Source organism: Hemitrygon akajei, chromosome 11 (assembly GCF_048418815.1).
Source record: "Hemitrygon akajei chromosome 11, sHemAka1.3, whole genome shotgun sequence".
Classification (NCBI taxonomy): Eukaryota; Metazoa; Chordata; class Chondrichthyes; order Myliobatiformes; family Dasyatidae; genus Hemitrygon; species Hemitrygon akajei.
The window spans coordinates 138,771,989-138,788,934 of record NC_133134.1 but is presented as its reverse complement, the minus strand read 5'-3'; the positions used below and the strand labels follow the sequence as shown (position 1 = coordinate 138,788,934).

Sequence of the window (16,946 nt, the reverse complement as noted above, 5' to 3'; positions counted from 1 at the left end):
GTCAATTGGCTAATATAAATTATCCTGATGATGTCTGATGAGAGGAGAACTGGTGGAGCAGGTGAGAGGTGGTAGTGGTGGACAGCAGGGAGCATATGAGAAAAGAGTACTTTCTTCCCATGTATTCTGGTTTAAAGCATGAAATACTGAGATCATGGTACTTCTGAGAAAGCATATAACCTTGTGGTCAATTAGATATCCACACTTAACAGTGGCATCAGTTAGTCTATCTCTCTTGCAATGCCAAAATGTTTATTCAACAGGAAGAAAATGTGACTCGAGTTATGCTTACCTTGCCTTGCAGCATGCATGTGTGTCAGAACATCAGGAAATGGTGTGCAAGATGGTGCCATCTCCAGTTTGTTACTTAGATCATTTATTCACTTATTTAAGATGAGTGCTTCCTATTCTGCCTTTCAGTGTTCATTGAAAATTACACGGGTGTGAGTGGAGAGCGTTAAGTGGAATGGAACTCTGTCTCATCAATCTGAACTGTGCTAATGTGGAAAGAATTAGCAAAGTTGTTTTTGTTCATAAAATGCCAATTTTGTTTTATAGCCAAAGATGACAGAAAATCAAATGGTCTGTTTTCCAAAAATAATACAATGGAAAGAAAACATATTCATAAAGTTGTGATTATGATTGCTCGTGGAGCAGTTCTTGGAGAAATAAGTGAAACACTTCAACAGCTGGCATTGAAAGGTGATATTTTAGGCAACTATTGCTGTTGCTAAATTATTGTTAAGAGTTTAGAGTAATTTCAGAATATAATTTATGGTACTATTCTTAACTTAATATACATATATACCCTTACTGTAATTCATTTTTTATATATATTTGTCATTTATTGCAATGCACAGCTGCTGCAAAGTTAACAAATTTCATGACAGAAGCTAGTGATATTAAACCTGATTCTGATTCTGATTAGTTAAAAGTTGAAGCTATTGTCCCAAGTAGGTATTTGTGAAAGAAAATAACAACTCATCTGTGGTGATTTTTTAAAATTAGTTTATTATTGTCACTTGTATTGAGTTACATTGAAAAACTTTGTTTTGGATGTCATTCAAACAAATCATTTTATTACAAACAGTGCATTGAGAAAATACAAGAAAAACAATAACAAAATGAAAAGTAATGCGTTTTAGAGAAAGTGTAGTGCAGGCAGACAATAAGGTACAAGACCATAACGAGATTGAGATCAAGAGTCTATCTTATCATGCCAATTGAAGGGGATGGAAAAGAGAATATCCAGAATGGGAGGAGTCACTGATTATTTTTGCTGCTATATTGAGGCAGAAAGAAATGTAGACAGAATCCATGGAGTAATTAATGTTAGCTGATTGTGTTTGATGCAGCTTGGGAAGCAAAAGAAGTGCTGTGACACTGTTCACATTTAGGTCAGAATCTGATGCATATTTTTGATAATTAGCTTTTGTTTCAGTAAAGTATTCTTAAAATGAGGCCAGCACGGAAATCCAAGTAATTGAACAGTTGTTCTTTGTAATAAACCATAGTCCCTGGTAGTTTGTACATTTTAGGCTCCATTTTAATGAATAATGTTGCACATTTATTGTAAAAATAAATTCCCCTTTTATAAAATATAAAAGACAGCAATTTGGACTTTTACTGATGCATAGTAAATGCAAGATGTTTTATAAGATTACTTGAATTTGTATGAAAACTATAAAGTGTTTAGGGTGCTATATGTACAAACAGTCATGTTTAAACAATATAACGGACATGTTAATACCATCACATCAAATATTTTTAACATTATAAACTTTATCTTTTTTTCATGCAGGCTTTTTTATCTTTATTCTTGGCATTGATGATGCCGATGAGGTGAAGCTTAATAAAATTGCAAATGTGTCTGGTTTCAAAGCTGTGTTTTATGTCCATGACTTCAGTGAATTAAACAACATTGGAAACAAAGTTATTGCATCCATTTGTCAAACTGTTTTGACATGTAAGTATATTGCTTATTTTTTGTTCTTATTAGCAGCACAAAAGCAAAATATTTCAGGAAACTAAGCTTCAGCAGGAATTAAGATGTGTTGCATCTTTGATTGGCATATCCATATCAACTGAGAATAGCTTATGAAGTCAATAAAATCCTGTGTGCAACTTTCATTGAATGCCACTTAAGAGATCACGTGATAAAGCCTGCCAGCGTAAAAATGTAGAATGTACAGACAGACAGACAGACATACTTTATAGATCCCGAGGGAAATTGGGTTTCATTACAGTCGCATCAACCAAGAATAGTGTAGAAATATAGCAATATAAAACCATAAATAATTAAATAATAATAAGTAAATTATGCCAAGTGGAAATAAGTCCAGGACCAGCCTATTGGCTCAGGGTGTCTGACACTCCGAAGGAGGAGTTGTAAAGTTTGATGGCCACAGGCAGGAATGACTTCCTATGATGCTCAGTGTTACATCCCGGTGGAATGAGTCTCTGGCTGAATGTACTCCTGTGCCTAACCAGTACATTATGGAGTGGATGGGAGTCATTGTCCAAGATGGCATGCAACTTGGACAGCATCCTCTTTTCAGACTCCACCGTCAGAGAGTCCAGTTCTACCCCCACAACATCACTCGCCTTACGAATGAGTTTGTTGATTCTGTTGGTGTCTGCTACCCTCAGCCTGCTGCCCCAGCACACAACAGCAAACATGATAGCACTGGCCACCACAGACTCGTAGAACATCCTCAGCATCATCCCGCAGATGTTAAAGGACCTCAGTCTCCTCAGGAAATAGAGATGGCTCTGACCCTTCTTGTAAATAATAATATGGTAACCTTGTTGGTACCATTTTTACTTGCTTTATTCAGGAACCTTTGCATTTTTAATTTCTAACCTTCATTGGCAGATCAGATTAATAAATCTATTTGGCTGATTGAAAAATATCAATGATGACTGAAGAGTCCTCAATTTCATCAGATTTCAGTCCCTATTATTCTTCCATCAATTCAGATGATCATGAGTTCAGTTATGAGACTTCACCATTTAACAGTCAGACACTTCAGTGTAGTTCTACAAAGGTGCAGCATCACAGTAATTGACACTTTCCAACTGAACATTAAGCTGTCTGCTGGTTCTGTTGGGTGCAGCAGGTCCATTATTCAACGAAGAGTTCTCTCAGCTCTCTGCCTACTTCTTGTTGCTTCAATAGAAGCAAAAATTATTCTTGCACTTGATTGAAGGTCTATATGTGTTTGACTAATTCACCCTAAAATCATTTATTAGGTTAGAATTGCTTACATCTCTTGAGACATGTTGCAAAGTAGTAAAATGTTGGCAGTTAAAAATTAATCGAATTCATGTTTCTTATTTTCAGTTTGTCCACTGACAAATATTCAAGGCACGGTTGTCCCAGGTATGAATAAATATTGCTTATCTTGATTTAGTTGTATCAATCCCACTAATAAATTGTGGAAGCTTCTAAATTTGTTTTACACCAAAATTGCCTTTAGCTCAAAAATCACTTGTGTTTTGATAACTCTTTTGATATAGGAATTAACATGATGGAGGCATTTGGCTTAACAGACAAAGAGTTTTCAGAACTTGAGGGAGTTTCTATGGAATCTGACATCTTCTCAGGCTTATCATCATATAGTATTTTTGAAAATGCTCATCTTATACGAGCTACCAGGTGGGTATGACCATTGTTTCCCCAAACAATTTCTAGGTAACACTGCATAGCTTCACGTTCTTCTTACCTCATCAGTCCTTGTGACCTGCCTCTCTGCCATTGTCACTTCTGATTTATCTCTCTTTTATAATAATTTGGCTCTCCGTTTTTAACTGCCATAATTGTCAGTACATATACTTTTTCTGTACCGCCTCCCATCTGTGTTCTGTTTGTGTTCGCAGCCTCAGTTCTCTTCCTGTTCAGTCTTACGAAGCCCACACACCTAGCCTTCAAAGTCCTATTGTAATATTGTTCCCATTCTTCTCAAGAAATATTTGTAGCATATGCTCAGCTAATACTAATAAATATAAGATATTGTTAGGACCAAGAACAATCACAGTGTGTGTGATCTCTTGCCCTTTTTATGTCTGAGTCATGGTTTTTAAAATATATAAAAACAAAACAAATTTGACCAGCGTCTAGAAATGCTATCAGAAGGGAAGATGGGGCTCAGTTAAATTGAAGTTTTTTTCTGATTTACCACCAGTAATTAAAATAATCTTTAAAATTACTATCTGTGGCTAACCTTCTGCTCTAATTTGAAATTTTGTTTGTGGTATTCCAATGAGCTACTTTGGGGATGCTTTAGCACATTAAACAAATTTCAGAAATGGAATGTTGTAATTATAGTTTTAAAGTTATAATTTAAAAAACAGGCTTTAAAACATAACTTTTAAAAGCACATGCTAAGATAAATTTAGCAATTATTTTGATATGAGTGTAGACAGTAAAACCTTGGTGCATATTAAAAATCTAAATGGTTATGAACTTCTCATTATAATTATTGTAGAGATTGTAACTACATCCAGTTATTTCAACTCGTTACATCTCACACTCAATTTGCACGTGATTTCCTTTAGTCATGTGCTAATTCAGAGTTTATAATTCTGTTCACTCCCAACAATAGAACCATAGAACCTTAGAAAATTACAGCACAGAAACAGGCCTTCTGGCCCTTCTTGGCTGTGCCGAGCTGTTTTTCTGCCTAGTCCCACTGACCTGCACCTGGTCCATATCCCTCCAAACACCTCTCATCCACATAGCTGTCCAAGTTTTTCTTAACTGTTAAAAGTGAGCCTCCATTTACAACTTCAGCTGTCACCTCATTCCACATTCCCACCATTCTCTGTGTGAAGAAACCCCCCCATAATGTTCCCTTTAAACTTTTCCCCCTTCACCCTTAACTCATGTCCTCTTTTTTTTTTCTCCCCTAGCCTCAGTGGAAAAAGCCTGCTTGCATTCACTCTATCTATACCCATCATAATTTTATATACCTCTATCAAGTCTCCCCTCATTCTTCTACGCGCCAGGGAATAAAGTCCTAACCTATTCAACCTTTCTCTGTAACTCAGTTTCTCAAGTGCCAGCAACATCCTTGTAAACCTTCTCTGCACTCTTTCAACCTTATTAATATCCTTCCTGTAATTCAGTGACCAAAACTGTACACAATACTCCAAATTTGGCCTCACCATAACATTCCAACTCTTATATTCAATATTATGATTTATAAAGGCCAATATACCAAAAGCTCTCTTTACTACCCTATCTACCTGTGATGCCACTTTTAGTGAATTTTGTATCTGTATTCCTAGATCCCTCTGTTCTGCTGCACTCCTCAGTGCCCTACCATTTACCTTGTATGTTCTACCTTGGTTTGTCCTTCCAAAGTGCAATACCTCACACATGTCTGTATTAAACTCCATCTGCCATTTTTGAGCCCATTTTTCCAGCTGGTCCAGATCCCTCTGCAAGCTTTGAAAACCTTCCTCACTGTCCACTACACCTCCAATCTTTGTATCATCAGCAAATTTGCTGATCCAATTTACCACATTATCATCCAGATCATTGATATAGATGACAAATAACAATGGACCCAGCACTGATCCCTGTGGCACACCACTAGTCACAGGCCTCCATTTAGAGAAGCAATCCTCCACAACCACTCCCTGACTTCTCCCATTGAGCCAATATCTAATCCAATTTACTACCTCATCATGTATACCTAGCGACTGAATCTTACTAACTAACTTCTCATACGGGACCTTGTCAAAGGCCTTACTGAAGTCCATGTAGACAACATCCACTGCCTTCCCTTCATCCACTTTCCTGGTAACCTCCTCGAAAAACTCTTAATAGATTTGTTAAACATGACCTACCACGCACAAAGCCGTGTTGACTCTCCCTAATAAGTCCCTGTCCATCCAGATACTTGTAGATCCCATCTCTTAGTACTCCTTCCAATAATTTACAATAATAGTTAAATGTGTGCTATCAATTAATTTAAACTCCCTTATGCTAAATAATCATTTAATTTACCAGACAACAATTGTTCCTAAAACAGTAATGGCAGAAGCTCATGTTAAAGCATCTAATGTAACATAAGATATAGGAGCTGGATTAGGCCATTTGGCCAATCAAGTCTGCTCTGCCATTTCATTGTGGCTGATTTATATTCCCTCTGTGCCCCAATCTCCTGTATTCTCCTTGTATCCCTTCATGCCCTGACTAATCAAGGATCTATCAATCTCTGCCGTAAATATACCCAATGACTTGACCTCAACAGCCACTTGTGGCAATGACTTGCACAGATTGACCACTCTCTGGCTAAAGAAATTTATCCACATCTCTGTTCTAGAAGGACAGCCCTCTATTCTAAGACTCTGTCCTCTGGACTTAGACTCTCCCACCATAGGAAACATCTTCTCCACATCCACTCTACTGCAGACTTCCAATATTCGATAGGTTTCAATGAGGTCACCCCTTATTCTTCTGAGTTCCAGTGAGTACTTGCCGGGAGCCATCAAATGCTCCTCATATGACAAGCTTTTCAATCCTGGAATCACTTTCATGAACTTCCGTTTGAGCCCTCCCCAATGTCAGCGCATGCTTTCTGAGGTAAGGGCTGTAAAACCCACGTTCCTTCTGATTTGTAATGACCAATGTGCACAAAAAATCTTCTGCTTTGCAATTTTTTGCCCGGTGACAACAACATGTGTGCACGGAATAATTTCTTCAATACAAACAGTATAAATAAGCCAGCTCTAAAACCTGCAGCTAAATCATCACAAGCTCCATGTTGTCAACGCCATCTGCATCAGAAACTGGAAAAGGAAATGTGATTGTGTACGACTGAGAAATATATTTAACATGCCAACGAGATAGATGGTGACCTTTTGTGCGCTAGTAGCAAGAGATGTGTGCATGCATGCGTCTTGGAGGGAATATTGCCCGAAACTGCTCACAGTACTCCAGTACTTTGTAAAGCCTCAACATTACATCCTTGCTTCTATGTTCTAGTCCTCTTGAAATGAATGCTAACATCACATTTGCCTTCCTCACCATGGAATCAACCTGCAAATCAACCTTTAGGGAATTCTGGACAAGGACTCCAATGTGAATTTGCACCTCAGATTTTTGAATTTGTTCTCCATTTAGAAAATAGTTACCCTTTTATTTCTTCTACCAAAGTGCATGACCATACTCTTTCTGACACAGTATTCCATCTGCTACTTATTTGCCCATTCTGCTAATCTGTCTAAGTTCTTCTGTAGCCTCCATACTTCCTTAAAAACTACCTGCCCCTCTACTTCATATTGTCTACAAGCTTTTCAACAAAGCCATCGATTCCGTCATTGACAAATAACGTAAAAAGCAACGGTTGCAACACAGTCACCCCAATCTTTGCCTCCTGCCAAACAACCACAGTTTTATCCATGCTAGAATCTTTCCCGTAATACCATGGGTTCATAACTTGTTAAGAAGCATCATGTGTGGCACTTTGTCAAAGGTCTTCTGAGAATACAAATGCACCGCTTCCACTGATTCTCCTTTGTCTATCCTGCTTGTTATTTCTTCAAAGAATTCCATCAGATTTGTCAGGCAAGATTTTCCCTTAAGCAACCCATGCTGATTCCAGCCTATTTAATCATGTGCACCCAAGCAACCAAAACCACATCCTTAACAATCAACTCTAATGTCTTCCCAACCACTGAAGTCAGACTAGCTAACCTATTATTCCCTTTCATCTGCCTGTCTCCCTTCTTGAAGAGTGGAGTGATATTTTCAATTTTCCAGTTTTCCAGAATCTAGTAATTCTTGAAAGATCATTACTAATACCTCCATAATCTTTTCAGCACCTCTTTCAGAATCCTGGAGTGTATACTGTTTACCATCTGGTCTAGGTGATTTATCTACCTTCAGACCTTTCAGTTTCCCATGAACCTTCTTCCTTTTATTTCTTCTACACTGATTGCCCTAATCTCAAATAATAATAAGGCAGCCTACAGAGAAGAAGTCATCACCCTGACACAGTGGTGTCAAGAAAACAACTTCTCCCTCAATGTTGCAAAAACAAAGGAACTAATTGTGGACTACAGGAGGAATGGAGACAGGCGAGCCCCTATTGACATTGATGGTTCTGGTTTTGAGAGGATGAACAGCTCTCGGCATACACCGAGGATCTCACGTGATCTGTACATACTGGCTATGTGGTGAAAAGAACAACAGCGCCTCATTCACCTCAGTCAGTTGAAGAAGTTTGATACGGGCCCCCAAACCCTAAGAACTTTCTGCAGGGGCACAATTGAGAGCATCCTGACTGGCTGTTTCATTGGCTGGTATGGGTGCTGTACTTCTCTCAGTTGCAGGACTCTGAGAGAGTGGTGTGGACAGCCCAGCGCATCTGTAGATGTGAACTTCCCACTATTCAGGACACTTACAAAGACAGGTGTGCAAAAAGGGCCCAAAGGATCATTGGGGGCCTGAGTCACTCCAACCACAAACTGTTCCAGCTGCTACTATCCGGGAAACGGTACTCCAGCATAATAGCCAGGACCAAAAGGCTCCACAACAGCATCTTCCACTAGGCCATCAGACAGATTAATTCATGCTGACAGAACTGTATTTCTATGTTATATTGTTGTACATACATACTAGTTATTATAAATTACTATAAATTGCACATTACACAATTAGACAGGGAGAAAATGTAAAGATTTTTACTCTTCGTGAATATGAAGGATGTAAGTAATAAAGTCAATTCAATTCAATTCCTAGTAATGGCAACTTCACACACTTCTTCCCCCTGATACTCTCGAACTTCTGGCATACTGCTAGTGTCTTTCACTGTGAAGACTGATGCAAAATACTTATTGATTTCATCTACCATTTCCTTGTCACCTATTACTTCCTCCTCAACATCATTTTCCAGCGGTCTGATATCCACGCTCACCTCTCTTATACACTATAATACATATATACATATATAAAGAAACTTTGGTATCCTCCTTAATATTATTGGCTAGTTTACCTTCATATTTCATCCTTTCCTTCTTGATGACTTTTTTAGGTGCCTTCTGCTGATTTTTAAAAGCTTTCCAATCCTCTAGCTTCTCACTAATTTTTACTTTAATATATGCCCTCTCTTTGGCTTTTATGTTGGCTTTGACTTCCCTTATTAGCCCCAGTTTTGTCATCTTGCCTTTAGAGTACAGCTACAGCGTTGTCTGAAGCGTCAGTAGGAATGGCTCTAGGTGTGTTGTAGAGCAGGTGTGGCAGCAAGGTTGCACTTGATTGGTACCATCAAACGGCATGGTCATACCCACTGACCAGTCCAGCACATGACTAGGGGTATTTTCTTTAAGCACACTGTACAGAGGGAGCACAAGTTCACCAGATCATGGAATGAAGAAGTGATCAATATTCACCATAGCTAAAAACTCCTGCAACACACACAAAATGCTGGTGGAACACAGCAGGCCAGGCAGCATCTATGGGAAGAAGTACAGTCGACATTTTGGGCCTTCGTCAGGACTAACTGAAAGAAGAGATAGTAAGAGATTTGAAAGTGGGAGGGGGAGGGGAGGGGGAGATCTGAAATGATAGGAGAAGAAAAGAGGGGGTGGGGTGAAGCTAAGAGCTGGAAAGTTGATTGGCAAAAGGGATACATAGCTGGAGAAGGGAAAGGATTATGGGACGGGAGGCCTAGGGAGAAAGAAAATGGGAGGGAGCACCAGAGGGAGACGGAGAGCAGGCAAGGAGTGATTGTGAGAGGGACAGAGTGAAAAAAAAGGGAGAAAAGTAATAAATAAATAAATAAATAAATAAATAGATAGATAGATAGATAAATAAGGAATTGGGGTAAGAAGGGGAGGGGGGCATTAACAGAAGTAGAAAAATCATTGTTCATGCCATCAGGTTGGAGGCTGCCCAGATGGAATATAAGGTGTTGTTCCTCCAATCTGAGTGTGGCTTCATCTTGACGGTAGAGGAGGCCATGGATAGACATATCAGAATGGGAATAGGACATTGAATTAAAATGTGTGGCCACTGGGAGATCCTGCTTTCTCTGGCGGACAGAGTGTAGGTGCCACTGGGAGATCCTGCAAAAATCTCCTGTAGTTTTTTAGTAGTGCAAAGCGGTGGGAAATCCATAATAACCATATATAACCATATAACAATTACAGCACGGAAACAGGCCATCTCCGCCCTGTTTAATAGCAGCTACTTTTAATGGGAGGGGTTTTGCACTGTCTGTAGAAATGGCTGAGAAAGTCAGTGGTTGACAACCCAAACTGGCATTTAGCAGGGTCGATGATCAACCCATATTTCTTAGGTGCTTGAAAAGTTTGTGAAGATGGGATATGTGTTTGGATTTTGGATGCACTGGCAACAAGTATGTCAACCTGGTAAACAAAAAGAAAATTTCAGTCTTTTTATACAGAGTCCATCAGCTATTGGAAAGTCTGTGCTGCATTTTTCAGACCAAACAGCATATGCAGAAACTTGGGCTGAACAGGGTTATCATAGCTGTTTTGGAAATGTCCTTCATGCGCACAGGTACCTGATGGTAGCCCCTAAGTACTTTAGAAAATATTAATTTTCTGGCTAAATGTGCTGAAAAGTCCTGGATACTGTATGGGGGACTGGTTAAGGCATCTGTAATCGCCACATGCGCAGCAACCACCATTGGATTTAGGGACTATATGGAGAGTAAAGCCCAGGGGCTAGTGAACCATTATACAATGTCAAGTCTTTCCTTGTTGGCAAACTGAGACTTAATGGTTGCCAGCTCTTCTGGGTCTAATCTATACGCACGGGCATGGACTGTTGTGCCAGTTGTGGAACTGTGGTGCTCGATGCCATGGTTTGTGATTGTAGTGGAGAATGTGGGCTTGGTGATGTTTGGGAAATTGCCCAGCAGTTGAGTAAACTCACATGCAGTAGGACATGCTCTTGACAGTGTTGTTGTGGGGAGCTTACTGGGGTAACATTGCTCACTGAAGCAGAGCGCAACCCGTCATGTCTCGTCAGTCTGCATTCTGCTTCTGTTGGCAGTCTCCAGTGAGGTTTCCCCACTCTTTGCCTTCTTGTCAATAGGCAACACTCACTTGAGTACCCGAGTCACCCAGGAAGCGTCGCCCTGAAAGGATGTCCATATTGAACAGTAGATTACCCTGGCAGCTGGAACCCATGGTGTTCACAGACCTCTGATGTCCCGATGTGCTGGCCTGTTGTACTCTGTTGTGCCTACCAGGCAGTTGGCACTTCCTAGCATTTGTACCAAAGTGAGCATGGTAAAAACACAGGTCCACCATTGTCTGTATCTCAGCTGTGGATGTCCCTACGTTGGGGCCCTTGCTGACCAGACTTACTGAGGCAGGGAAAGGAGGAGGAATTTTGCATCTCTGCCTGGCCAAGTGCAGACGATCAGCCATTTTAGCAGACTCCCTTTAGTCCTTCATGGGTGCATTAGCGATGGCTATGTGAACTTGATCAGGCTTTTGCTGCATGAAAAGTTCTTTAAAAATAAAATAAGGATGGTGATTTCCAAGGAGAGACTGCATGTAGTCCATTAACTCCAATGGCTTAGCATCGTCGAGACTGGGCAAGGAGAGCCACTGGTGTGCTCAGACTCCGATAGTCCAAAAGTCTATAAAAGGTGAGTTTTCCGCAATCAGTATTTATTGTGTTCAGTCCTGTGTTCTAATACACTCACCACTCTCGCAACCGTGGTGTTACTGAGCAACACTACCACATAGAAATATTTGGTGTTGTTGGTGAAGATTTCTCAAAGCATGAATTGGATCGTGGCATTTTGTTGCGAAAACTCTGGCAGTGACTGCAATGGCCAACATGTTCAATAACTCTGGAATTGTCCTAGAGCATCAGGGTCACCAATGTAGGTTATCGCAAATAAAACTGGGGCATTTTGTGTTTGAGAAAAGCCTAATACATTTTATTGAACTCCAAAACCTGAACACAAAAGCATGCTGAGAAAACCCTAATGTAATTTTGTCATAATGCCAGACCATCCTCTTAAAGTGAAACCCCAACTCAGTGTCAGTGGCTGTGAATTATGTACATTTCCACCAATTACTTTACCCTACAGGTGTAACCTGTCCCTTTTTTTTTTACAAGTACCTTCCCCTGAAGAGATCCCAGAGATCCATAAATCCAAACCCCTGCCCCCTGCACCAGCTCCTCAGCCACACATTCACCTGCCAAGTCATCCTATTCTTACCCTCACTGGCGCTTGACACAGGCAGCAACCAGAGATCATTACCCTGGAAGTTCTGTTTTTCAGCTTTCTACCTGGTTCTCTAAGGTGTCTCTTCAGGACCTCCGCAACTTTTCTATCTTTGTCATTGGTGCCAATGTCTACCAAGACTTCTCGCTGTTCACCCTCCCCCTTCAGAATGCAGTGGACCTGATCCAAGACATCCCTGATGCTAGCACCTAGGAGGTAACATCTCAACTGGGTGTCTCTATCGTGCCCACAGAATCTTGTCTCTGTTCCTCTAACTATGGAGTCTCTTATCACTACTACAGTCCTCTTCACCTCTCTTCTCATCTGAGCCACAGCACCAGACTCAGTACCAGAGACCCGGTCACTGCAGCTCTCTCCAGTAGGTCATTCCCCTCCACAATATCTAAAGTGGTAAACTTATTATTGTGGGGATGGCCACATGGGTACTCTGCACTCACTGTGCATTTTCCCTTCCTTCTCTTGATGGTCACCAAGTTACCTGCCTCCTGCAATCTTGGGGTGAATACCTTCCTGTAGCTCCTATCTGTCACCACCTCTTTCTCTCGTATGAGCCGAAGGTCATATAGCTGCAGTTCTGGTTCCTTAATATGTTCTCTCAGGAGCTGCAGCTCCAGTTCCTTAATATGTTCTCTCAGGAGCTGCAGCTCCAGTTCCTTAATATGTTCTCTCAGGAGCTGCAGCTCGACATGCCTGTTGCAGATGCAGTTATCTGGGTGACTGAAAGTCTCCCAGAATTCCTACATCTCACACACACTACAAACACTGCCCTTGGAGCCATTCTCACTACACTACTATGCCTTAACAGATGAAGAATTAAGAACAAAAAGAAAACCTTAGCAGATACCTTACCTCGCCCAAGCCTCATGAGCCGAAGCCACTCTAAACACTGACCCACTCACAACAGTGGCCACTCTGCTTGCACTTGCATTATTTTTCGTTGGTCCTTTCTAAAGAATCCCGCTCAGAGACTGGTTGCAATCCAACACTGAAAACCTGCCACAAAGTTCAGCCTTTTTAATCTTGAGTGCAGACCTGACTGAAAAGACAGCTCTTTTCCTGTACGCCTGCTCACTGATTGGTTGCAGTCCAACTTTGAAAAACTGCCGTGAGGCTCTGCCTTTTTAATCTTGATTACGACTCTGATTGTTATTTATTGTCTCATTACGTTGTGAAGCACTTGATCAGAAATTAGTTGGAATGATTAGAAGCTACTTATTGCCAAACTGAAATGCCTTTGCCTAATGCCTTTAAAAAAAATCAAATTTTTGTTGACAGAATCTGGAAAGAAAATTTAACATCTGTAAAGAATTATAGACCATCAGTTTATGAAAAAAAAGGTTCTGAAATAATGTGTCATCTGTTATATAACATTCATTAATATGTAGCAGTCAAAGCATTTTGGAGTGAGCAATGGAAAACATGATATCAGTGATCAAAGAGGATGATAGCAATCCAGCTGGAGTTTTTTAGGATTAGCTGAGGCTGAAGCAGCAGCTGGGGAGAACTGCAGATGCCTGGAGATCTGTGTCTCATGGTAGCATGACTGGTGGTATGAAGATAAGAGTTTGGGTCATGGATTTGGGCAATTGAGGGGATTAGAGAAGTTGGAATTATTGATGTAGGTGAGTGTGTGGAGGTCAGGGTGACAGGGCCTGAGTCGATTGGGGTATGGATTGTGAGATTTCGTGGGATGTGAGTAGGCAGTCAGTAATGAGATTGGGTGAGACCGAATGATAGGGGATAAGTATTTAGCAATGGATGTATCTTAATTGGGTCCAGACTGCTGCAGTGTTAAGCAATTAACACTCCTAACTCGTGAAACTGGGACCCAGTTTCCTTTGCAAATGGATCTTTGACTTGCTGACCAACAGGTCGGTATCAGTAAGAATAAGAGATAAGCAGTCTGGCGGTGTGGAGTCATGACAACAACCTTTTCCTCAATGTCAAAACTGCTGGTCATTGACTTCAGGAAAGGGGGTGCAGAGGCCGAGAGGGTTAAGAACTTCAAGTTCTGAGAAATTAGTATCACCAGTCGTCTCTCCTGGTCCAACCTCATAGATGTCAAGATAAAGAAAGTGCACCAGTGCCTCAACTTCCTCAGATGGCTAACAAAATTTAGTATGTCCCCTTTGACCCTCCTTTAATTTTTATCCATCCACCGTAGAGAACATCCTAACCTAGTGAATCACAGCTTGGTAAGCAAACTGCTGCCCAAGACTACAGGAAGTTGCTGAGAGGTGCAAATAAAGCTCAGCACATTACAGAAACCATCCTCCCCTCCATGGACTACCTACTTTACAGAGGTAACAAGAAGTATAGATAAAGCAGCCAGCATAATCAGAGATCCCACCTACCATGGATATTCTCTATCCCTGTCTCATTGGGCTGAAGATGCAAAGGCCTTAAACCACGTACCTTAAAGCTCAAGTATAATTTCTATTCCACTGTTATAAGCCTACTAAATGATTACCTAGTACAATATAATGGACTCTTGATCACAGAATCTACCTTGTTATAGCCTTATTATAGCCTGCACTGTCCTTTCTTTGTAACATTTAGCAAATTATTCCCCATTATTGCTTTCCTTTGTACTGCCTCAATGTACTAATGTTATGAAATGATCTGCATGGATAGCACACAAAATCATTTTTTTCACTCCACCTCAGTGACAATAATAAACTATTTTAATAATTTACTTATTTAATATAATACAACATTGCAAAAACTAGATTGGTAGCTAGCAATCACAATATAACCAGTGATCATTTCCAACTGTGACCAACATATATGAGGGGTGATCGATAAGTTTGTAGCCTAAGGTAGAGAAGGCGTCAATTTTAGAAAATCTAGCACATTTATTTTTCAACATAGTCCCCTCTTACATTTACACACTTAGTCCAGCGGTCGTGGAGCATACGGATCTTGGACGTCCAGAAAGTGTCCACAGATAAGTGACTGATAAGTTCGTGGCCTGGGGTAGAAGGAGATGAGTGATACAGCTCTCGTTACATGCACATGCAGTTCAACTCTTTGAGTGATTATGCAGAAAGTTTGAAGTTAATAACTTATCTCCTTCTACCTTAGGCCACAAACTTATCAATCACCCATCTGTGGACACTTTCTGGACGTCTGAGATCCGTATGATCCACGACTGCTGGACTAAGTGTATAGATGTAGGAGGGGACTATGTTGAAAAATAGATGTGCTAGATTTTCTAAAATTGACTCCTTCTACCTTAAGCCACAAACTTATCAATCACGCCTCGTATTTTCCTTCTTTCATTTATTGTCTTAACCACCAGCCAGTTTTTGACTTCCTTAAAACTATCTACTTGACTAAAATTGTCTGTACATAATAGAGTATAGTGGTTGGCTTCTGGTTCATGTGGCAGCATTCTTGGGTATGGGCGCGTCATTGAGAAGTAAACAACGTTTAATCACAACATTTTTCCCACCATCACCTTTCTCCCATTTGTCTCTTAAAATATAGCATGTAAAATTTGATTTTCAGGGATATGTTGTTCTGATGTTTTGCTAATGAATGTTTTCTTTTTGTCTAGGAATATTCATCCTGCAGGTCTACCTAGAGAGCATACCATTACCTTGCTGTTCCGAGTGCTACCGAATACTCCCGAAGAACCGTTTGCAATTTGGCAGATTGTGGATGAATATTTTCACCCTCTTGTTGGAGTTGTGCTTGACTGTAAGGCTATAGAACTTAAATCATAGCAAACAGAAATTTATTTTTAAACAATTCTACTCTTGGAGGGGCTCAGTTTATGAAAAGGAGCTTTGTTTGCTTGGAATTAAAAGGAATATGTGGGTGTGGAAACTGGAATGACTCAAGTTTCTAATAAATCTTCCCCATGCATAGAACACCAACATGGGAAAACAATTCTGCTTACATAACTCTCTCAAATATTTTGAAGGAGTCATGTTAATGGTTGTTTTATGTTGAAAATAACTTGATTCTGATTTGTACTATGCAATTTTCAGATAAACAGCAAACACTGAACTATTTCAACCTTGACCACAAAAGTGAATTACAGAGAGTTACTTTTAGCCAACCTGAAGTGAAAAGGATTTTCTTTGGAAGTTTCCACAAGGTAAAATTATTGATTTTAGCCTGGTTATGAACAGTTCTACTGTTATAGAGTCATAGAGCACAGAAGCATGTCCTTTGTCCATGCCAACCAAAATACCAGTTCAAGCTGGTTCTATTTCCCTGTGCTTGCCCCAAATTCTTCTAAACCTTTCCAATTGATGAATCTGTTCAGCTGCATTTTAAATGTTATAGTAGTACTGATCTCTAACATTTCCTCTAGCAGCTCATTTCATATTTGTATCGCCCTCCGTGGGAGAAAAGTGCCCTTCAGGTTCCTTTCAATACATTTCCCCTCTCACCTTAAATCTGGTTCTTGTTTCCTCAACCCTGGGGAGAAGACGGAGTGCATTCACTTTGCTATGCCCCTCATGGTTTATACACCTTATAAAATCAAGTCTTAGGCGCCTACTCTGAAAGGAAGAAAGTCCCAACTTGTTCAACTTCTGATAATGCAGTCCCTCACGTACAGGAAACATTTTTGAAAATCTTTTTTCAACTCTTCCCAGTTTAATGATATCTTTCCGACAGCAGTGTAACCAATTGGAACACAATACTCAGTATTATGATCTCGGGGACAACTTACAACTGTTAGATAAT

General features: G+C 40.2%; 1 protein-coding gene across 1 annotated transcript in view; it reads left to right on the top strand.

Moving 5' to 3' along the window:
* LOC140736058 (collagen alpha-1(XIV) chain-like) overlaps positions 1-16,946 on the top strand; it is a 182,569-nt gene that overhangs the window by 116,114 nt on the left and 49,509 nt on the right. The window contains 6 exon segments of the mRNA XM_073061781.1: positions 559-702; positions 1,802-1,966; positions 3,344-3,382; positions 3,520-3,658; positions 15,805-15,947; positions 16,241-16,350. Coding sequence (XP_072917882.1) covers positions 559-702; positions 1,802-1,966; positions 3,344-3,382; positions 3,520-3,658; positions 15,805-15,947; positions 16,241-16,350 — 740 coding nt within the window.